The 24669-nt window shown below is 43.8% G+C and overlaps 1 protein-coding gene across 1 annotated transcript in view; it reads right to left on the reverse strand.

Annotated features, from left to right (window-relative positions):
• Window positions 1–24669, reverse strand: part of TRPV1 (transient receptor potential cation channel subfamily V member 1) — a 41264-nt gene that overhangs the window by 13617 nt on the left and 2978 nt on the right. The window contains exons 3-10 of the mRNA XM_060688478.2: window positions 21831–21983; window positions 19357–19497; window positions 16877–17175; window positions 14755–14931; window positions 12250–12414; window positions 5277–5372; window positions 2444–2514; window positions 20–185 (exon numbers count right to left, since the gene is read on the reverse strand). Of these exons, the coding sequence (XP_060544461.1) occupies window positions 20–185; window positions 2444–2514; window positions 5277–5372; window positions 12250–12414; window positions 14755–14931; window positions 16877–17175; window positions 19357–19497; window positions 21831–21983 (1268 nt within the window). The remainder of the gene's footprint in view (window positions 1–19; window positions 186–2443; window positions 2515–5276; window positions 5373–12249; window positions 12415–14754; window positions 14932–16876; window positions 17176–19356; window positions 19498–21830; window positions 21984–24669) is intronic.

Below are 24669 nucleotides of genomic sequence, written 5' to 3' on the forward strand. Positions count from 1 at the left end.
TCCTCCGTTCCAGAGCAACCTTCTCCAGCATAACGGAGTAGATGCCCATTTGCTGGAAGCCGCGAGTGTAATAGATCAGGTTGGACCAGCCCAGGGCCAGCGCGAAAACCATCAGCACCACGTAGACTTCCTGCTTGCTGAAGTAGAGGACGGCCGAGCCCAGCAGGAGGACCGAGTGGACGAAGCTGGAGGGAGGAGAAGGGGAGGAAGAGAGAAGGGGTTAGGGTTAGGGACAGACGGGCATCTCCTTCAGCCGTCCGGGAAGGGGGCAACAGGTGGAAACTCTGCTCTCGTCTCTATTGCTTGGAGTTTGGGACCTAATGATCGTTGATTGCAATTCTCATATTCACTAGCACTGATGGTGTTCCCTAGTTGGGTCATGAAACGTCTGCAAGCAAAACCACGAAGCTCAAAGAGCACCTAGGACCCTACGGTCCTCCTCCTCCCTCCTCCTCCTCCTCCTCTCCTTTCCCTTAGTCCTCTTTCTCTTCTTCCTCTTCCTCCCGTTCTGCTTTTTTACACCACAACCCATTCCTTTCTAGCACTGATGATGTTGCCTAATTGGGTCATGAAACGTCTGCAAGAAAACCACCAGAGAACCATCAGAGAACACCAAGGATCTCACAGTTCTCCTCCTCCTCCTCCTCCTCTTCCTCCTCCTCCTCCTCCTCCTCCTCCTTCTCCTCCTCCTCCTCCTCCTCCTCCTCCTCCTCTTCCTCCTCCTCCTCCTCCTTCTCCTCCTCTTCCTCCTCCTCCTCTTCCTCCTCCTCTTTGCAAACCCCACTCCCTTCTAACTGATGACGTTACCTAGTTGGGTAATGAAACGTCTGCAAGAAAACCTCCAAGCTCAGTGTCAGCGTTCCAGAAAAAGCTAGAACACGTCACTCAGAGAACCCCAAAGACCAGGGGTGAAATGCTCCCAGTTTGCACCGGATCGCCCGATCCGGTAGCGATGGAGGCGGGTGGTTCAGAGAACCGGTAGCAAAAATCCATGTGCCCCCCCCCCTCATGCCCAGCTGAGCCGCACGATCATCAGAGGCTTTTTTTTTTACTTTTAAAAGCAATTTTTCTACAACCTCTTCGACCGAAAAAATGCTTTTAAAAGTAAAAAAAAAAAACCCTCTAATGATCGCGCAGCTCAGCTGGGATCGTCAGAGCCTTTTAAAAGCATTTTTTGTGCCCTCCGAGCCGAAAGAGGTTGTAGAAAAATTGCTTCTAAAAGTAAAAAAAAAACCCTAGAAAAAAAAGCATAGAAAAAAAATGCCTTTAAAAGCCTCTGATGATCCCAGCTGAGTGGCCTGATCGTCAGAGGCTTTTAAAAGCATTTTTTTTCTGCAACCTCTTAAGGTTGTAAAAAAAATGCTTTTAAAAGTTTTTTTTTTTAAAAAGTTGGCCACGCCCACCCAGTCACATTACCCCCCCACACACACACACCCACAGAACTGGTAGTAACAAATTTTACACTTCACCACTGCCAAAGACCTCACATTCTCCTCAAACCCCCTTCCCTTCTAGCACTGAGCATGTTACCTAGATGGGTAATGAAACGTTTCCAAGAAAACCACCAAGCTCACAGAACACCAAAGACCTCACAGTTCTCCTCCTCCTCCTCCTCCTCCTCTCCACAAACCCCACTCCCTTCTTGGATGAACTTATCCAGCTAGATGTTCTGTCCCCAACCCCACGCACACACACCAACAGACGTTCAGGAGTTAAAGACCAAACCAGCCAGCAAAATCCTTTTCCTTAAGATAACGGAACTTGGCAACAACCTAGTGGCTGCCTGCCAAGAGTTTATTATTTACGAAGAGGAGAGATAACTTCTCCCCACTTCTGGTACATCAAAGGAAAGCAGCTCAATAATTACAATCAAGTCCAGAGATAATCCAGCAAAGTCTATAGCCAAAAGTTCAGCAATGCAGAATGGCGTGGAAGCTTTCAGCTTTGTTCGTCACAAGGTTTGACTGGCCACCACGCTCCCTTTTATATCCTGTGGGGTGTGGTCCAGTGACTCAGCCTAATCTCGGGCACGCCTTTTCTTCTGTTGCACACGCTTATCTCTGCGACGCTGGCGTGGATCCAGCCAAGACTCATTACCCTCATCACTGTCCATCTGTGGCTGTGTGGACGTGCTTGGCCCCGGCCCTATCTCTTGCCCTTCGGCGGACACCGAAGGCATTGCCAGAGAGGAGGGTCCTGGAGAGGGAGGCCTTGCCAACTCCTCTCCTTCACTCTTGGAGTCCTCTCCTGCCGATGACACAGGCTCAGGTAAAGGAGCCACAACACTAGATTGCAAAACATCTGCAAGCAAAACCCCCAAAGCTCAGAGAGCACCTAGGACACCACAAAGAAAAAGCTAGCTAAATTCCCGCCCCCCCATTACCATCACACACACACACACACACACACCCCAAAAAGCAAAGCACGTCTCTGAGTTACGTACAAAAGCAACTCGCTGTAGCATTCGGTAAATATGGCTTTCAGAGACGGGCGCCTTTGCTGGAAGTACTTGATCTGCAAGGGAAAAAAAAAAAAGGAGAGAGAGAGGGAAGGAAAACGGGATGAGAAACTTTTCCGAAGTTGTGTGCCAGGGGGTCTCTCTTGCTAGATTGGGGAGGGGGGTAGCATGCTTGGTTCTAGACCCCCATGGTTGTTTTAAGGATGCAATAAGAGAAGGATCGGTGGAAGAAGATGATTAAGCTGGGATAAACAGTAAAAATAAAGATGATTATGCTGGGATTAACAGTAAAAATAAGATGATTATGTTGGGATTAACAGTAAAAATAAGGACGAGTAAACTGGGATTAACAGCAAAAAGAAGATATTATGTTGGGATTAATAGTTAAAATAAAAATGATTATGTTGAGATAAATAGCAAAAATGAAGATGATTATGCTGGGATTAACAGTAAAAAATAAGATGATTATGCTGGGATTAATAGTAAAAATAAGGATGAGTAAACTGGGATTAACAGCAAAAAGAAGATGATTATGTTGGGATTAATAGTTAAAATAAAGATGATTATGTTGAGATAAACAGCAAAAATGAAGATGATTATGTTGGGAGTTAAAATATTGTTTAAATATCCATAACAATTGTAATGATTTGAATATTTCTAAGAATACATTCATCTAAGCAAAAAGAAAAGAAAATTGAAATGAGTTAGGATTTAAAGATTTAAGTAATGGGTTTTTGGATAACGGTATTGTTAAACAGACAGAATTTAGGGAAATAATTGTGTAAAATATTAAGTTGTGTTATTTGAAAATTAAGATTTAAGGTGAAAGAATAAAAAGGTAATTGTTTTGAGTAAGTCATTATGAGCTGGTCATTTTTTTTCTGTTTCCTTTTTCTTTATATTTTATAAGATGGTAATTAGTGGAGATTTAAAAAAAAAATTGTTAAAGAGGAGTTAGAAATTGTACAAATTTATGAGCGGATCAATGCTTCGTTCTCAAAAGATGTATTGTGTGTTTATGCTTCAAAAAATAAAAGAAAAAGAGAAAAAAAAAAGAGAAAAAAAATATTCCTGGCGGGAATAAAGATAGTATTCGATTTATAACCATTCGTTTAGTGACCGTTCAAAGTTGCAACGGCACGGAAACAAGTGACCGTTTTGCAGCATCCCTGTGGGTCACGTGTCCAAAATTCAGAAGCTTGGCAGCTGGCTCGTACTTATGACGGTCGCCATGTTCCCGGGGTCAGGGGATCTCCTTTTGCGACCATGGAGGAGCCAGATTCATTTAACAACCGTGTGACTAACTTAAGAACTGCAGCGATTCCCTTAGCAACGGTGGCAGGAGAGGTCGTAAACGGCGGCCAAACTCACTTCACAACTGTCTCACTTAGCGACGAGAGCTCAATTGTGGCCGTCCCTTTTTCCAACTTTCTGTCAAGCCAAGTCCATGGGGAAGCCAGATTCACTTAGCAACCGTGTTACTCACCGAATTGCAGTGATTCACTTAGCAACGGTGGCAGGAAAAGCTTGCAAAATAGGGCCAAAGCGATTCCCTTCACAAATGTCTCGCTTAGCGGCGGAAACGTTGAGCTCAATTGTGGTCGTAAGTCGAGGATTACGTATATTTGCGAGCTTTGGATCCCATCGGCATGAATGGATGATACGGATGTTGGATAACCATTTGTCTGAAGTGGTGTAGGGTTCCCTGCTTAAGCAGGGGGTTGGACTAGAAGACCTCCAAGGTCCCTTCCAACTCTTTATTCTTTTAATTTAATTATTATTTTTTTTTAATTATTCAAACTTCTATACCTTCTCCTTTCGGACTCAGGGCGGTGAACAGCCAAGATAAAAAACATATATACATAAAGTTAAAAATAGATTTAAAATAATTAAATAAATTTGGCCCGAATTTAAAATTTATCCGTATCGAATTTTAAAACCAACCCTAAAATCAGGACAGGACTATTGTCAATAGTCAATAGACTATTGTCTATTGATACCCAGTAATTCAAACTCCATTCTCTCTTTTTTGCTCCCATGTTTTATTTATTTATTTATTTATTTATTTATTTATTCGATTTGTATACCGCCCTACTCCCGAAGGACTCAGGGCGGTGAACAGCCAAACAATAAAATAACATAGACATAAAAAATTTAAAAACCAGATAAAATCAAATTAAATTATTTTGGCCCAGACAGATTAAAACACCCCAATAATTTAAAAACAGATTAAAATTTACATATTTAAAAGGGAAGAGATTAGGCCAAGCCCGCCTGCTGGAATAAAAAGGTCTTCACAGCGCGGCGGAAGGAGCGCAGATCCGGGATCCTCCGTATCTCCGGGGGGGAGCTCATTCCAGATCGTAGGTGCCTCCACAGAGAAGGCCCTCCCCCTAGGGGTCGCCAGCTGACATTGTTTGGCTGACGGCACCCGGAGGAGTCCCTCTCTATGAGAGCGTACTGGCCGGTGGGAGGCTATTGGTGGTAGTAGGCGGTCCCGTAGATAACCAGGTCCTAAGCCATGGAGCGCTTTAAAGGTGGTAACCAAAACCTTGAAGCGCACCCGGAAGACCACCGGGAGCCAGTGCAGCTCGCGCAGGAGAGGTGTCACATGGGAGCGCCACGTCGCTCCCATTACCACCCACGCGGCCGCACTCTGCGCCAGTTGGAGCCTCCGGGTGCTCCTCAAGGGGAGCCCCATGTAGAGAGCATTGCAATAGTCCAGGCGGGAGGTGACGAGGGCATGAGTGACCGTGCGTTTTGGGGTGGACGAGGGTGGGGAGGAGTCTCCTGGGGGGGGGCTGCTCCAAACTCTTACCCCTCGGAAGAAGAAATAGGCGCCTCCCATCACGCTCAGGATTTCCCCGGTGACGCGGAAGTACTCGCCACTCGAGTGATGAAAGGTAAACGGAGGCTGTGAACGGAGAGCAAGCAGAGACACAGCGTGAAAATCCAGGCGCATTAGGGCCACCGAAAGACAATACCTGGTCACTGAGCTTGAACAGAGAACAGAGAATAACAGAAGGGACCTTGGAGGTCTTCTAGTCCAGCCCTCTGCTCGAGCAGGAGACCCTATATACCAGTGATGGCTAACCTTTTTGCTATCGCGTGCCAAAAGTCGGGGGAGCGGGGGGGGGTCGTGCGTGCCCACACCCATAATTCTATGCGCCCCACCCCCATGCATATGCGTGACCCCCCCACGCTCCCCACACTTTTGGCACATGACGGCCCGGTGGGCCTGGTGGGCCAATTTTTCGCCCTCCCCAGGCTCAAGAGCCTTTTTAGGAGCTTGGGGAGGGTGAAAACGGCCTTCCCCACCCCCCTGGAGGCCCTTCGGAGGCTGGAAACGGCCCGTTTGCCAACTTCCGGTCCCCCGGAGGGCCTTCAAGGGTGGTGGGGAAGGCCATTTTCAATCATCTCAGGCTCCTAGAAAGGCTTTGGAGCCTGGGGAGAGCAAAAAACAGGCTTTCCTCACACACACACACACACACACACACAGACGCTCCGGAGGCAGGAAACAGTATGTTTCCCTACTTCCGGTGGGCCCAGAAAGCCTGAAAATCAGCTGGCGAGCACACGCATGCACGCCAGAGCTGAGCTCACGTGCCCACCGATATTGCTCCGTGTGCCACCTGTGGCATGCGTGCCATAGGTTTGCCATCATGGCTATATACCATTTCAGACAAATGGTTATCCAACAACTTCAACATCCAACATAAACAGAGGGTGAGAATCAAGATCCCGTGAAGTGTTAATACCACTTTATAAGGCCTTGGTAAGGCCACACCTGGAATACGGCATCCAGTTTTGGTCGCCACGATGTGAAAAAGATGTGGAGACTCTAGAAAGAGTGCAGAGAAGAGCAACCAAGAGGATTAGGGGACTGGAGGCTAAAACATATGAAGAACGGTTGCAGGAACTGGGTATGTCTAGTTTAATGAAGAGAAGGAGTAGGGGAGACATGATAGCAATGTTACAATATCTCAGGGGCTGCCCCAAAGAAGAGGGAGTCAAGCTATTCTCCAAAGCACCTGAAGGCAGGACAAGAAGCAATGGGTGGAAACCAATCAAGGAGAGAAGCAACCTGGAACTAAGGAGAAATTTCCTGACAGCGAGAACAATGAATCAGTGGAACTACTTGCCACCAGAAGTTGTGAATGCTCCAACAGTGGAAGTTTTTAAGAAGAGGTTGGATAACCATTGGTCTGAAGTGGTAGAGTTTCCTGCCTAAGCAGGGGGTTGGACTAGAAGACCTCCAAGGTCCCTTCCAACTCTGTTATTCTATTCTATTCTATTCTATTCTATTCTATTCTATTCTATTCTATTCTATTCTATTCTATTCTATTCTACTCTACTCTACTCCTATTCTATTCTATTCTATTCTATTCTATTCTACTTTACTCTACTCTACTCTACTCCTATTCTATTCTATTCTATTCTATTCTATTCTATTCTATTCTATTCTACTCTACTCTACTCTACTCTACTCTACTCTACTCTACTTCTATTCTATTCTATTCTATTCTATTCTATTCTACTCTACTTCTATTCTATTCTATTCTATTCTATTCTATTCTACTCTACTTCTATTCTATTCTATTCTATTCTATTCTATTCTATTCTATTCTACTCTACTCTACTCTACTCTACTCTACTCTACTCTACTTCTATTCTATTCTATTCTATTCTATTCTATTCTATTCTTTTTTTTTTTAATTAAACTTTATTGAGATTTTCTTTTAAAAAAAACAAACAAAAAACAAAGGACAAAAACAAAAGAGAAATAAGAGGAAAAAACAAACAAACATTCAAACAATAACATGAAACAACATATACATAATATAGCTTTTCAATTTGTATCGGATGTGCAGTGTTTTAACTATTTCCATAAATAATACTTGGTGACATTTTAACTCACTTTTAACCATTATTTAATACACCTTTAGATCTTTCTTTCATTCTATCATGCAACCACTTGTACCACCTTTCCCACACCATATAGTAAACTGACTTTTCATCATTTAATTCATAGGTTAATTTAGACATCTCTGCGCACTCAAGTATTTTCTTAATTGTAAGCTCTTCTGGTGGTTGAATTTTCTCTTTCCAATACTGTGCGTATGCCAATCTAGCGGCTGTAATTATATGGATCATTAAATGCATCATTTCCTTTCTATATGGCTTCTTTATTATTCCCAGGAGGAAAATCTCTGGTGTTAATGCAATATCTTCATCAGTTATTTCATATAACCATCTCCTAATTTTATTCCAGTATCCTTTTGCTTCCGGGCATGTCCACCACATGTGAAAGAAGGTGCCTTGACCGTGGCCACATTTCCAACAATTGGGATGTATATTGGGATATATCTTCGCTAGTCTGGCCGGGGCTAAGTACCATCTATGAAACATTTTGTAATGGTTTTCCTTATATGTCACTGCTCTAGTCAATTTAAGATTTCTGTTCCATGCCTCCTCCCATTCCCCAAAATTTATATTGCGCCCTATATTTTTCTCCCATGCAATTATTTGATTCTTCGTGACATCTTCGAACTTGTCACCGTTTAATATATAATTGTATAATTTTGCCAGAATCTTTTTGTTTGTTCCCATCAAGACTTTATCCAGTCCGTTTGATCCCAGTTCTAAACCATATTGTTCTTTGTCTTTCTGATATCTGGATTTTACTTGTGCATAAGTCCACCAATCTAAAGTTATTCCTTGCTCTCGTAAAATATCATTTGGTTTAAGCCACCCTCTTTCGTCTAGGATATCTTTATATCTGCCCATTTTCTCCCTCTCCCACCTATTTGGGTGGGTCAGGGCCTCCATCGTTGAGAGCCAATTTGGGATTTTTTTGTAATATTTTTGCCTAATCTGGGTCCATGTTTGTATCAGGGAATCTCTAATTTTGTGTCTATGAAAATGTGTCTTCCTTTTCTTCTCCGTTTCCCAGATGTGGGCGTGCCAGCCTTTTTGCAGGTCATGGCCTTCTAAGGTAAGAATTCTCTTATTTTCCAGGGTGATCCAATCTTTTATCCATACTAGCTTGGCTGACCTGTAGTATGTTTCCCAGTCCGGGAGTCCAAATCCACCTATGTCTCTTTTGCCCCTTAAAATTTTAATGGAAAATCTCGGTTTTTTCCCCTCCCATATGAATTCTCTAATAATTTTGTCTAGTTCTAAAAAGAATTTTTTATCTAAATTTATGGGTATATTTTGAAATAGAAATAATATTCTGGGGAGGATGTTCATCTTAATTGTGGCTATCTTGCCCAAAAGTGATAGTCTTATTTTTTTCCAGCAATCTAGGTCTTGTTTTATTTTCCTGATTAGGGGAATATAATTATCGTCTTTCAAGGTCGAACATCTTGATGTAATCCAAATTCCTAGGTATTTAATTTTTTTGGCAACCTGTAATCCTAGTACTTCTTCTATCTCGTTTTTCTGGCTCTCAGTTGTGTTCTTGATCAATACTTTGGTTTTGGTTTTGTTCAGTATGAAGCCTGCCACCTCTCCATATTTACTTAATTCCTCCAATACTTTAGGTCCCGATTCTATAGGGTCTTCAAGGATTAGGGCTACATCATCCGCAAATGCTTGCGTCTTGTAAATCTCCTTTCTGATCTGCAATCCTTTTATTTCATCGTTAAATCTAATTTTCCTTAGAAGAACTTCTAGGGCCAGAATGAACAATAAAGGGGATAGGGGACAACCTTGCCTTACTCCCTTACTGATTTGGAATGTTTTAGTCCTATCCCCATTCACCAAGATACTCGCCTTTTGGTTATTATAAATGGATTTAATCATCATTTCAAAATTTGTTCCAAATTTCATCATCTCAATTTGTTTATTCATGAATTTCCAATTTAGATTGTCAAATGCCTTTTGAGCATCGACAAAAATCAGAGCCATCTGTTTTTCAGGGTGTTCCTCATAATACTCTAGCGTGTCTAGTACAATTCTCATATTATCCCTAATTTGTCTCCCCGGTAAAAATCCATTCTGGTCTTTATATATCCAATTATTTAAAATCTTTTTCATTCTTTCGGCCATTATGCCCATGAATAATTTGTAGTCCGTATTTAGGAGCGAGATTGGTCTGTAATTTTGAATTTGTTTTGGGTCGGCACCTTCTTTCGGCACAAGTGTGACATGCGCCTCTTTCCATGACTCTGGAATTTTGTGGTCTAACAGTGCATCATTAAAAATTTCTACTAATTTCGGTTGGAGTATTTCTTCTAATTTTTTATATATTTCCCCTGGAAATCCGTCAGGTCCTGGCGCTTTATTATTTTTCAATTTGGAAAGGGCTATTTTTAATTCTTCAATTGTGATCTTTCTGTTAAGCATTTCTTTCTCATCATCAGTTATTTGTGGGAGCTCTGCTTTTATCAAGTATTGTTCTATTTTGTCATCCGATATCTCCTCTTCTTTATATAGGGATTCGTAATATTCTCTCACCCTATCCCGTTTTTCTTCCTCGGTAATCAATAATTTGCCCTTAGAGTCTACTAAAGTATGAATTATTCCCCTTTCATTTTCCTTTTTTAATTTATAGGCCAACCACCTCCCCGATTTGTTGGTATTCTCAAAAAGATATTGTTTCGTTCTTTTCATTCTTTGTGCCAACTCTTCTTGCTCCATGATGTTTACTTTATGCTTCCACATCATCCAATTTTCTTTGGCTGCTTCATCTTCTGGATTATCTTGGAGTTTTCTTTCTGATTCTCCTATATGATTTAAGTACTCTTCCAGGATCTTCCTTTCTTCTTTATTTTTATGTGCAATATATGAAATCACGACTCCTCTCAGATAGGCCTTCATTGTGTCCCAAACTATTGCGCGGGATGTGCCTTTGTTTTCATTTTCCTTGAAAAAGAAATTTATTTCTTCTTTAAATTTTTGTATACAGTCTTTGTCGCCCAGTAATTTAGCATTAAACCTCCACCTCCGTTGGTATTTTCTCTGGAGAGACTTCCATCTGATTTCTAATGGATTATGATCAGCCCAATCGTTTGGGTTAATTACTGCAGTTTCAATTTCCAACCCCAAATTTCTACTGGCCCATGCCATGTCAATTCTGGACCACGACTTTTGTGCATTTGAAAAGAAGGTATATTGCCTGTCATTTGGGTGCAGGGTACGCCAAATATCAATTAGATCTAATTCATCGACTAACTCAAAAAATGCTCTCGGTAAGTTTGTCCTTTTATTTTTTTTAACTTTATTGCTCTTATGGTCCTTCTCCGGATCTACAATGCCGTTAAAATCCCCTATCATACAGATTTCAGTATATGCCATTTTCACTAATTGTTCATGCAGTTTCTTAAAGAATTCTCCCTGTTTTTTATTCGGGGCATAAATGCCCACTAATAATACCTTGGAATTCCCTCTCTTAACTTCAATCATAAGGATCCTACCCTTTGTATCTTTAAATTTCAATTCTGCTTCAATGCGTGCCATAGGTTTGCCATCATGGCTATATACCATTTCAGACAAATGGTTATCCAACAACTTCAACATCCAACATAATTCAGCCAGGGCCTTCAGAACCTCCAGAAGCTCCCTTAAGTGAAGAATACGAAGAGGAGGAGCCTCTTCTCAATGCACAGGCGCGCAGAGCTGCCAAAAGGCAGGAGTGGCTCCTCAGGAGGTCTCCTCGAGAGTAAGGCTTGGGGCTACTTGGCCACTCCCTTAGCCTATTTAAGGAAGAATGCCGACTGAAGCAATTTGCAGGGAACAACTTCGTTCACATACCTTCGGGTCTTGTCTTGCTTATCTTATTAGCTTCCTGCAAATTGCTTCTGGGCATTCTGCCAACCATAGTAAGCTTTCTGTTATTATTCTTTGAATTCATGGCGGCTGTTAATGCAGTTAATTAACAGCCGTTGTTGTAAAAGACTGGTTTATTCAGTAAACTAAGGTTTGAACGGACTTTGTGTGTGCTGCGTTCTTTGGGGTCCGTAGCTGGGGCAGAACAAAAATGGAGGGAAATTCACTTTATCACTATTTCGCTTGTCAGCGTCTCACCGCTGGCATAGAGAGGAGAGAGATAAGCCCTGAACGTTTGCCTGCTAAATCCCTTTTAAGCCCGGTCGTCGTGGAAATGAGGAGGGGGGAGACATTCCTGGGAAATGACGAGACAAGAAGTCTGAAGAATGACTTGGAAGATAGCCAATGAGAAGCAGAGATTTGGGGATCGGAAAGGGAGGGATTGGGGGGCAAAAGGTCAGTCTTGTCCGCATCGAGTCATGATCCGGTTGCTGTGCTCGAATAAAGAGAAGATTTCCTTAAAGATTGACAGTTTGGAAATTCATTTATTATGAGATAGCATCGAAGTCTGACATCGCTTAGCGATGGAAATTTTGGGCTCAATTGTTGTCGCCCTGGGATGATGGAACAACTGTGGCACGAAAAGTCATAAAATGTGACTGTTTTTCACACTTATGTCCGTCTCAGCATCCCCAGGGTCACGTGATCAAAATTCAACCACTTGGCAACTGACTCATACTTGTGACGGTGGCAGCGTCCTGGGGTCATGTCAATCCCCTTTTGCGACCATTTGACAAGTCAATGGGGAAGCCCGATTCACTTAGCAACCGGGTGACTAACTTAACAATGGTGGTGATTCATTTAACAACTGTGACAAGAAAGGTCGTAAAATGAGGCAAGACTCGCTTAACGACTATCTTGCTTAGCAACGGAAAGGATAGGGAAATCCATTGTGGTCGTAAGTCGAGGACTACCTGTAAGGTGGGGAAAAAACAACCCGGAGGCTTAAGGAGCCTCACCGTTCCTTCTTTCTTGGTGGGTCGGTAGTAGGCCGCCACGGTGAGGATGAAGATATGCGCGGTGTAGATGAAGAAGTTGAAGTAGAAGAGGTGCTTCACGAACCGGTCCCACTTATCCTGCAGGAGCTGGTTGAGGGGTTCCACCAGGAGCATTTCGTGGCGATTCTAGGATGAAGAGACACCCACCCACCCCCGAGGATTTAATTTATATTTATTTACCTGTTTATTTGTATCCCACTTCTATTCCTTTTAGAAATAATTCAAGGCGGTGAACATATTCAATGCACTTTTCTCTTCCTCGTTGTCCCATAACAACAACCCTATGAGGTAGGTTAGACTGAGAGTGAATGACTGGACCCAAAGTCACCCAACTGATTTCCATGCCTAAGGCAGGACTACAACTCCCAGTCTCCTGGTCATTGGCTGAAAGTCATACAGCTGGTTTTGTCCCCTAAAGGTGGGACTAGAACTCCCTGTCTCCTGGTGATTGGCCCACAATCACCCAACCAGCTTTCTTGCCTAAGACAGAACTAGAACTCCCAGTCTCCTGGTGGCTGGACCAAAGTCACCCAGTACCTTTTGTGACTAAGGCGGGACTAGAACTCACCATCTCCGGCAACCAGTTTTCTTGCCTAAGACAGAACTAGAACTCCCAGTCTCCTGGTGATTGGACCAAAATCATCCAGCAGCTTTCATGGCTAAGGCGGGACTAGAACTCACCATCTCCTGGTGATTGGCCCACAATCACCCAACCAGCTTTCTTGCCTAAGACAGAACTAGAACTCCCAGTCTCCTGGTGATTGGACTAAAGTCATCCAGCGGCTTTCATGACTAAGGCGGAACTAGAACTCGTCATCTCCTGGTGATTGGCCCAAAATCATCCAACCAGCTTTCTTACCTAAGACAGAACTAGAACTCCCAGTCTCCTGGTGATTGGACCAAAGTCACCCAGCAGCTTTCATGACTAAGGCGGAACTAGAACTCGTCATCTCCTGGTGATTGGCCCAAAATCATCCAACCAGCTTTCTTACCTAAGACAGAACTAGAACTCCCAGTCTCCTGGTGACTGGGCCGAAGTCACCCAGCAGCTTTCGAGGCTAAGGCGGGACTAGAACTCCCAGTCTCCTGGTGATTGGCCCAAAGTCACCAGCGGTTTTCATGGCTAAGGCGGGACTAGAACTCGCCATCTCCTGGCGATTGGCCCACAATCACCCAACCAGCTTTCTTGCCTAAGACAGAACTAGAATTCCCAGTCTCCTGGTGACGGGACCAAAGTCACCCAGTCAACTTTCCTGCCTATCTTTGACAGAATCCTGACTCAGGAGATGGAAATTACACGAGAGATCATACCAGGGTCTCTTTGGTAACCGAGACAAATGATTCTGGCAGATGGTCTTTTCTCATTACTAAGGAAACAAAAACAATAAACCATTGAACGGAGGCCTACAGGGGAATCTAATTATGTTTGCCGGAAAGGAAGACAACTCTAGATGATCCGTTTCAGTATTTTCTTCTCTACCGACCTAACTTTATGAATTGACTTTTATGTACATATACATATACATATACGTATACGTATACGTATACATATACATATACATATACATATACATATACATATACATATATATGAACCTAATCTCAGTCTAGATCTATATCAATCTAGATCTAGATCTAGATCTCACTCTCAATCTAAACCTGATCTAGATCTAGATCTAAATCTAAATCTAAATCAATCTAGATCTAAATCTATCAATCTAGATCTAGATCTCAATCTCAATCTAAACCTAATCTAAATCTAAATCTAAATCTATTAATCTAAATCTAAATCTAAATCAATCTCAGTCTCAATCAATCTCAATCTCAATCAATCTCAATTTCAATCTCAATCAATCTCAATTTAAATCTCAATTTAAATCAATCTAAATCTAAATCAATCTCAGTCTCAATCGATCTCAATCTCAATCAATCTCAATCTCAATCTCAATCAATCTCAATTTCAATCTCAATTTCAATCAATCTAAATCTAAATCAATCTCAGTCTCAATCGATCTCAATCTCAATCAATCTCAATCTCAATCTCAATCAATCTCAATTTCAATTCAATTTAAATCAATCTAAATCTAAATCAATCTCAGTCTCAATCGATCTCAATCTCAATCAATCTCAATCTCAATCTCAATCTCAATCTCAATCAATCTCAATCAATCTCAATTTCAATCTCAATTTCAATCTCAATTTCAATCAATCTAAATCTAAATCAATCTCAGTCTCAATCAATCTCAATCTAATCAAATTATGACAGCATAAAAGGAAAAGGAAAGAAACTGAACATCCCGAATCAGCCCCTAACCACGAAATCCTCCAACCAAGCTTTCCAACTGGACATTTCCCCAGATGTTGGACCTCCCAGGATTCCACGCCTGGAGAATTCTGGGAGTCGCAGTCCTAACGCCTCGGGAGCATGCCCAGTGGAGAAAGCTGCCTCCGTCCGCTCTAACCCACCGGGGTCTCACTGCTGTAAGCGATGATCTCCAAGACGGAGTTCTTCTCGCAGGTGTCGATGCTGGAGAGGTCGTAAAGCGAGGAGTGGACGGGTCCGTAGGCCCACTCGGTGAATTTGCGAGAGAGGTGACGGCATTCCGGCTCCTTCATCTCCCGCCGAAGGATGTAGGCGAAGACCTGGAGCCGAGAGGAAGAGAGGCCGGATGCTGAATCCTTGATTTTATTTATTTATTAAATCTACAGGTTCAAAGTTCAAACGGCACTGGGGAAAAAAAAAAAAGACTTAGGATCGTTTTTCACACTTACGACCGTTGCAGCATCCCCGTGGTCATGTGATCAAAGTTCAGAGGTCATGACTCATACTTATGACGGTCACAGTGTCCCGGGATCCCCTTTTGCGACCTTCTGATCATCAAAATCCACAGGGAAGCCAGATTCACTTAACAACCGTGTTAATAACTGAACAACTGCAGTGATTTACTTAACAACGGTTGTAAATTGGGGCAAAACTCACTTAACAACTGTCTCACATAGCAACCCGAAGTTTGGGCTCCATTGTGGTCGTAAGTCGAGGCTACTTGTATAGATAGTGCTACTTGGCAAAAAAAAAAAAATGGATTCATTTAACAACTATCACATTTTTTTGATGAACAACCCTAGTATTCGTTTAACGTCTGTGGCACTTGCTTAATGACAGCTGCAAAAAACCTGGTAAAATCAAGCACGGTCATGTGATGACCCACTGAATGACCGCCACAATTTACGATGAATTCTGGGTCCCATTATGGTTGTAAGTTGAGGACAATCTCAGAAAAGAGGGTTATTACATTTCTAGGATTTTATGCTTTCGTTCAGATCGCAGCCCCGGGCACGGGGTTGGACTAGATGTTCTCCCAAACCCCTTCTTGCCTTTCTAGGATTTTATGCTTTCATTCGGATTTAAACCAGGGGTGAAATGCTCCCGGTTCGACGGGATCGCCCGATCCGATAGCGATGGTGGCGGGTGGTTCGGAGAACCGGTAGCAAAAATACCTGCACCTCCTCCCCATGCCCAGCTGAGCCACGCGATCATCAGAGGCTTTTTTTTTAACTTTTAAAAGCATTTTTTCTACAACTTCTTCAGTCGAAAAAATGCTTTTAAAAGTAAAAAAAAAAAAGCCTCTGATGATCGCGCAGCTCAGCTGGGATCGTCAGAGGCTTTTAAAAGCATTTTTTCTACAACCTCTTTGGCCGAAGAGGTTGTAGGAAAAAAAAATGCCTTTAAAAGCCTCTGACGATCCCAGCTGAGTTGCCTGATTACCAGAGGCTTTTAAAAGCATTTTTTTTCTGCAACCTCTTAAGGTTGTAGAAAAAATGCTTTTAAAAGTTAAAAAAAAAAGCCTCTGATGATCGCGCGGCTCAGCTGGGATCGTCAGAGGCTTTTAAAAGCATTTTTTCTACAACCTCTTTGGCCGAAGAGCTTGTAGAAAAAAAAATGCCTTTAAAAGCCTCTGACGATCCCAGCTGAGTTGCCTGATTGCCAGAGGCTTTTAAAAGCATTTTTTTCTGCAACCTCTTAAGGTGCTTTTAAAAGTAAAAAAAAAAAAGTTGGCCACGCCCACCCAGTCACATTACACCCCCCCCAACCAAGCCACACCCACAGAACCGGTAGTAACAAATTTTACATTTCACCACTGATTTAAACCCATCATAGCAGGTTGGACTAAATGATCTCCCCAACCCCTTCCATCTCTGTCATTCTAACCCTCTAAACCTGTACAGGTTAAGTCCTCAACTTATGACCACAATTGAGCCCAAAATTTCTGTTGCTAAGAGAGCTTTGTCCCATTTGATGACCTTTCTCACCACTGTTAAGTGAATCACTGCAGTCATTAAGTTAGTGACACCGTTATTAAGCAGATCACACTTCCCCGTTGACTTTGGTCACGAAAGGGGATCGCGTGACCCCGGGGACGCTGCGACTGTCGTAAACATGACTCTGAAGCGGCTGAATTTCGATCACGTGATCACGGGGAATGCTGCAACAGTCGTAAGTATGAAAAACAACCGTAATTCGCTTTTTTCAGTGCCATGGCAACTTCAAAACGGTCGCTAAGCGAGTAGGTCGTAAGTCGAGGACTACCTGTATTTTCCCCGTCTTGGCGGCCAGAGTGAGTGGGGTCAGCCCTCTGCGGTTGGTGAGTTCCTCCAGCCGGAGGGTGGGGTTGATCCTCGCCCCCAGGATGAGCACATCGTTGTACATCTTGGTGACAAATTTGGTGTTGTCTTCGGTGTCATCGGCGATCTCCACCAGGGCGTGGAGAACGGTGTTCCCCATCGAATCCTGCTCGGCAATGTTGGCCGGCTGGTAAGAATTCTCCAGCAGGAACTTGACGATGTTCAGCTGGTTAGTGCAGGCGGCGAGAGAGAGGGGCAACTCTCCTGCGGGCCGAAATCCAACAGGGAGAGAGACACATGAAACGACGAAGGCCCTCGGGCTTGATTTGAACAAGACAAACATCCCCAGGTAGTCCTCGTCGTACGACCACGACGAAGCCCCAAATTTTACCTTTGTTGGGTCAGACAATGGTTAAGCGGGGTTTGCCCTATTTTACGACTTTTCTCGTCTTGGTTGTTAAGTGAACCACTGCAATTATAACACAGTTGTTAAGTGAATCTGGCTTCCCGGTTGACTTGGCTTGTCAGAAGGATGCAAAAGGGATGCCAGGATATGTGACAGTCATAAATATAAATCAGTTGCCAAGTATCAGAATTTTGATCATGTGATCATGGGGATGCTACAAAAAGGTCGTAAGTGTGAAAAACGGTCATAAGTTGCTTTTTTCAGTGCCGTTGTATCTTTGAACGGTCACCGAATATAAGTCGAGGACTACCTGTATTTATTCTTTATTTAGTGATTATAAAATTTATAGGCTGCCTATGTCGCTGGGAGACGACTTTAGGGATCCAAAAAATAAAGGAATGAAGAGGAGGCCACTACAAGTAGTTCTCAACTTACAACGGTTCATTTAGTGACCGTTCGAAGTTACAACAGCAACTGAAAAAAATCTACAGGTTCAAAGTTTAAAATCCATGCTGGAGCCTGGATTTCATTCATTCATTCATTCATTCATTCATTCATTCATTCATTCATTCAAGGCTACAACAGGGCTGAAAAAAATCTACCGATTCAAAGTTCAAAGTTTGAAATCAATGCTGGAGCTTGGATTTTATGTATTTATTTATTCATTCATTTATTCAGACATTCAGTCATTCAAAGTTACAATAGCCCTGAAAAAATCTACAGGTTCAAAGTTTGAAATCCATGCTGGCGTTTGGATTTTTTATTAATTGATTGATTGATTGATTGATTGATTGATTTTTCATTCATTCATTCATTCATTCATTCATTCAAGGTTGCAATAGGGCTGAAAAAAATCTGCAGGTTCAAAGTTCAAAGTTTGAAATCCATGCTGGAGTTTGGATTTTTTATTAATTGATTGATTGATTGATTGATTGATTGAATTATTTATTTATTTATTTATTTATTTATTTATTTATTTATTTATTTTTCATTCATTCACTCATTTATTCAAGGCTACAACAGCCCTGAAAAAACCTACAGGTTCAAAGTTTGAAATCTATGCTGGAATTTGGATATTTATTTATTTATTTTTCATTCATTCATTCATTCATTCATTCATTCACTCATTCAAAGTTACAACAGCCCTGAAAAAATCTACAGGTTTAAAGTTTGAAATCCATGCTGGATTATTTATTTATTTATTTATTTATTTATTTATTTATTTATTTATTTATTTATCATTCATTCATTCATTCATTCATTCATTCATTCATTCATTCAAGGTTGCAACAGGGCTGAAAAAAATCTGCAGGTTTAAAATTCAAAGTTTGAAATCCATGCTAGAGCTGAAATTTTATTTATGTATTCATTCATTCATTCATTCAAAGTTAAAATGGCACTGAAAAAAGTGACTTATGACCATTTTTCACGCTTACGATCATTGCAGCATCCCCATGGTTATGTGACTAAAATTCGGACACTTGGAAACTGGCATGTACTTATAACGGTTGCATTGTCCTGGGGTCATGTGATCCCCTTTTGCGACCTCCTAACCAGCAAAGTCCATGGGGAAAGTCGGATTCACTTAACGACTGTGTGACTAACTTAACAATGGCGGTGGTTCACTTAACTACAGTGGAAAGAAAGGTCGTAAACCGGGGCAAAATTAACTTAACAAATGTTTCTCGCTTAACAACGGAAAATGTTTGGCTCAGTTGTGGTTGTAAGTCCAGGACTACCTGTACGAGGGAGTTAAACAGGTGACAGCTGCTAGTTATAACCATTTTGATGGGTTAAAATGATCATTGGGAGAGGTAACTTTGTGGAAAGTTGACGGGTGCCTCTCCAGTATGTGGAGGGGTCTCCATAGAACATATAATCATAGGGCTGGAGGGGACCTCAGAGGTCTTCTAGTCCAACCCAACCGCTCCCAACTGCATCAGTTCAAACTGATTGAGGCATCAATCAATCATGGCCTCTTCAAAGGCAAATTAAGATTATTTTGGGACAAGCCTTCGAAAGTTGGCTTCTGATTTTACCGAAATAAAACCCGGGCTTCCCCTTGATCTTCTGGAAAAATTCCCCGTGGGCTCTCGCGTGGACGTCCGCCCCGTTCTTCACCAAGAGGTTGACTAGGAACATGTTGCGCCTCTCGATGGCGATGTGAAGGGCCGTCTGACCTGCAAAAGACAAATCCCATGAGATCAGGATTTCTCAACATTGCTAGCTTGAAAATGGGTGGACTTCGAGTCCCAGAATTCCTCAGCCAGCCTGGGTGGACTTCAACTCCCAGAATTCCCTAGCCAGCATGGGTGGACTTCAACTCCCAGAATTCCCCAGCCAGCCTGGGTGGACTTCAAGTCCCAGAATTCCTCAGCCAGCATGGGTGGACTTCAACTCCCAGAATTCCGCAGCCAGCATGGGTGGACTTAAAGTCACAGAATTCCCCAGTCAGCATGGGTGGACTTCAACTCCCAGAATTCCCCAGCCAGCATGGGTGGACTTAAAGTCCCAGCATTCCTCAGCCAGCATGGGTGGACTTCAACTCCCAGAATTCCCCAGCCAGCATGGGTGGACTTCAACTCCCAGAATTCCTCAGCCAGCATGGGTGGACTTCAAGTCCCAGAATTCCTCAGCCAGCATGGGTGGACTTCAACTCCCAGAATTCCGCAGCCAGCATGGGTGGACTTAAAGTCACAGAATTCCCCAGTCAGCATGGGTGGACTTCAACTCCCAGAATTCCCCAGCCAGCATGGGTGGACTTCAACTCCCAGAATTCCTCAGCCAGCATGGGTGGACTTCAAATCCCAGAATTCCCCAGCCAGCATGGGTGGACTTCAACTCCCAGAATTCCCCAGCCAGCATGGGTGGACTTAAAGTCCCAGAATTCCCCAGCCAGCATGGGTGGACTTAAAGTCCCAGAATTCCCTAGCCAGCATGGGTGGACTTAAAGTCCCAGAATTCCCTAGCCAGCTTGGGTGGACTTCAACTCCCAGAATTCCCCAGCCAGCATGGGTGGACTTAAAGTCCCAGAATTCCCCAGCCAGCATGGGTGGACTTAAAGTCCCAGAATTCCCCAGCCAGCATGGGTGGACTTCAAATCCCAGAATTCCCCAGCCAGCTTGGGTGGACTTCAACTCCCAGAATTCCCCAGCCAGCTTGGGTGGACTTCAACTCCCAGAATTCCCCAGCCAGCTTGGGTGGACTTCAACTCCCAGAATTCCCCAGCCAGCATGGGTGGACTTCAACTCCCAGAATTCCCTAGCCAGCATGGGTGGACTTCAACTCCCAGAATTCCTCAGCCAGCGTGGGTGGACTTCAACTCCCAGAATTCCCCAGCCAGCCTGGGTGGACTTCAACTCCCAGAATTCCCCAGCCAGCCTGGGTGGACTTCAACTCCCAGAATTCCCCAGCCAGCATGGGTGGACTTCAACTCCCAGAATTCCCCAGCCAGCATGGGTGGACTTCAACTCCCAGAATTCCCCAGCCAGCATGGGTGGAATTCCCAGAATTCTGCTGGCTGGGGAATTCTCCTTTCTCAACATTTAATCTTGGCAGCTTTAAGTTGTGCAGACTTCAACTCCCAGAATTCCCTAGCCAGCATGAATTGAAGTCTACACATCTTAAAGCTGCCAAGATTGAAAAACACTGGTCTAGATGGCCTCTGTAACTCATACAGTCTGTCCCGTCTTTGGCAGAGAGGTCCAAACTAAAGTTTCCATCCCACCTGAGGTTCGAAGGGAAGGGTATCCAGAAAGGCACATTGTTAAAGAAACCTTTTGGAGCCCCAGAAGGAAAGAAGACTTCAACATGAAGGAACATCACGGAAAGGAGACCACAAGGTGATCCACGTTTTATCGGGGGCTTTGGAAAACTTGCTCCCTGCTTTCAAAACACGGCCGAAATGCATCAGGTAGAGAGGCTGGCTGACAGTCAATCGGTCAGGGCTGCTGCAGGAGTAGATTTCAGGTAGGTCCTCGAATTACGACCAATCACTTAACAGAGTTTGTGACAGGTCTACCTGGGGGTACTTACGACCCAGATTTGAAGTTTCAAGGGTTGGCCCCTGGTTTAAAGCAGCCCATGGTCATGTGACTACAATTGATTAGTTTTGTCCAAAATGGGTTTAAATCGGACCCAAACCAACGATTGGCTTAACAATCTGTGGCTTTTGCTTAACGACTGCCACAAAAAAACAGCCAGGTGGCAACCCGAGTTACGACCATTACGAGTTACGACCGTAATTATGGGTATCATTTGAAGGCTACCTCTCAATGGTGCGGGGGCCTAGAGATGGAGCTCTCGCCTCACAATCAGGAGGCTGTGAGTTCAATCCTAAGTAGAGGCAGATATTTCTCTCTCTGGGCACAATGAGAATAAACTTCTCATTGGCAACAGGGAAAGGCATCCGGCCATGAAAACACTAAATTCCATTCAGTTGCCCAGACTCCACTCCGCAAGGGATTATGAGTGATTTAGGAGGAGGAATGTCTCTCCTCGTTTCCGTCTTTACCCTTGTAATAGCCGTCTGTGTATCCGGCGTTGACAAACTCCTCCAGGTTCTCCGTCTTCTCCGCAATCTCCAGCAGGAGAGGGATGGTGTCGTTGCGGCCGTTGTGAAGGTTGAGCATGGCCTTCAGCAGGCAGGTCTTGCCGGTGTCGGGCTCTGCGCATCGAGACACGGGATTGGAGTGACGGGGATGAGTCAAGAAGGTGGCACCCGACGAGACAACGCAAGCTCCACCGGGCCCAAAGGTGCTTTTTTTCAGGAGGCAACTGGACTTCCTCGTTTGTTTCTTTTGAAGACGTTTCGCTTCTCATCCAAGAAGCTTCTTCAGCTCTGACTGGATGGTGGGGAAGGGAAGGGTTGATACTCTTTGCAGACAAAGCTAGTCATTTGCATCCTTTTAGAGCAGGGGTCCCCAAACTTGGCAGCTTTAAGACTTGTGGACGTCAACTCCCAGAATTCTCCAGCTGGAGAATTCTGGGAGTTGAAGTCCACAAGTCTTAAAGCTGCCATGTTTGAAGACCTCTGTTTCAGAGGGTCGTTGAGGCCGCTTGGAGGTTTCTCTGTGTCCTAGGGGTCACCTGAGGGGTGCAAATGGTTCCTGTAGTTGTTGTGGCTCCGTTACCTGAACCCGTGTCATCGGCAGGAGAGGACTCAGAGAGTGAAGAAGAGGAGTTGGCAAGGCCTCCCTCTCCAGGACCCTCCTCTCTGGCAATGCCTTCGGTGTCCGCCGAAGGGCAAGAGATAGGGCCGGGGCCAAGCACGTCCACGCAGCCACAGATGGACAGTGATGAGGGTAATGAGTCTTGGCTGGATCCACGCCAGCGTCGCAGAGATAAGCGCACGCAACAGAAGAAAAGGCGTGCCCGAGATTAGGCTGAGGCACTGGACCACACCCCACAGGGTATAAAAGGGAGCATGGTGGCCAGTCAAACCTTGTGACGAACAAAGCTGAAAGCTTCCACGCCATTCTGCATTGCCGGACTTTTGCTATAAGACTTAGCTGGATTATCTCTGGACTTGATTAACTCCGTAATTATTGAGCTGTTTCTTTTGATGTACCAGAAGTGGGGAGAAGTTATCTCTCCTCTTCGTAAATAATAAACTCTTGGCAGGCAGCCACTAGGTTGTTGCCAAGTTCCGTTATCTTAAGGAAAAGGATTTTGCCGGCTGGTTTGGTCTTTAACTCTTGAACGTCTGTTGGTGTGTGTGCGTGTGGTTGGGGACAGAACAGTAGTCTGCAATTTCTTCCTCTGGAAATCCGTTCCTACGCCCACAGCATTCTACAGACTTTTAGCTATAAATTTTGGGATGAGCCCCCTTGGAATGGTGTGGGAGTAGGAATAGATTTCCAGAGGGGAAAAAATTGCAGACTACAGGAACCATTTGCAAAACTCAGGTGACTCCGAGGACACAGATGTAAAGGATGTAAATGACCAACTGTCTGCAAGGAGTAGAAATCCTTCTGTTCTCCACCATCCAGTCAGAGCTGAAGAAGCTCCTTGGATGAGAAGCGAAACGTCTTCAAAGAAAAAACAACAACAAGAAAACCCAGTTGCCTCCTAAAAAAAAACACCTTTGGGACAACCATGGATGACGGAGAATCTCTACAGACTTTTAGCTATACAAATTTGGGATGAACCCCCTTCGAATGGTGTGGAAGTAGGAATGGATCTCCTTTTGCGACCTTCGGACAAACCAAGTCCATGGGGAAGCCAGATTCACTTAACAACCCTGGGACTCACTTAAAACAACCGCAGCGATTCCCTTAACAACTACAACAAATTTGGGCAAACTCACTTAAGAATGGTCTCACTTAGCAACAGAAAGTTTTGGGCTCAGTTGCGGTCGTAAATCGAAGACTACCTGTGATTGCTAAATCCAACCTGGATCTTTCTGGAGAATGTGGTCTCCACGAGATATCAAGATTGTTCATTGCAGAGAAGAGCAACCATGATTTTTAGGGGACTGGAGCAGTGATGGGTTCCTCCCGGTTCGGCCCGGTTCGGCCAAGCCAGTAGCGGTGACGATATGACGTCACTGAACCGGTTCTCTTTGTTCGGGAGCTGGGCCCTCCCACCCCCCCCACGTTATTCTTACCTTTTATTTGGCCCCGCCCCCAATCTATTCGCTGCCTCCCGAGTCCCAGCTGATCGGCTAGAAGGAAAAAAACTGTTTCAACTCTTGCCGCGGGGCTTCAAAGGGCCGCCCTACAGCTGATCAGTGTTAAAAGGCAGTGTGGTGGTAGACCGGTGCCTCCAAAAACGAATGGGTAGACCGGTACAGCTCTGCAAGCAGTTAAAAGCCTGGTAGACCAGTACCTCTGCTAAATCCTAAAGAATTGTCACATGACCATCAAACCATAAAATAAGCCACGCCCACAGAACAGCTAGTAAAAATTCTTAGAACCCACCCCTGGACTGGAGGCTAAAATATATGAAGAACGGTTGCTGGAACTGGGTATGTCTATGTTAGAATATGGTGTAAATCTAACAAGTTGTCCAGGGAATATATGTGTTCTATAACTTTAAATGCATTCTGTAACCCTAAGATGCAATGCTGAGTCATTGTAATGACTAATGACTGCTGACTGAATGCTGACTGCAATTATCATCATTGTATTGTTGAGTCATTGCACTGCTGACTTCACTTATCCTAAGTGGATAATTACTAGTGTAAACTGTATATAAGGAGGAAGCCGAGCTATAGTCATTGTTGGACCTGCTCTCATCATTGCCTGACTTGCTGGTTGACTTGTTGGTTGAAACTGTTACTGTCGTGTGTGAAGAAGTGGATGGATCTGTTACCATCGTGATTTGTTACCAGCGTTGAATTGCTGTTTATT

Source organism: Pantherophis guttatus, chromosome 1 (genome assembly GCF_059756535.1).
Source record: "Pantherophis guttatus breed Tessera chromosome 1, ASM5975653v1, whole genome shotgun sequence".
NCBI classification, from domain to species: Eukaryota; Metazoa; Chordata; class Lepidosauria; order Squamata; family Colubridae; genus Pantherophis; species Pantherophis guttatus.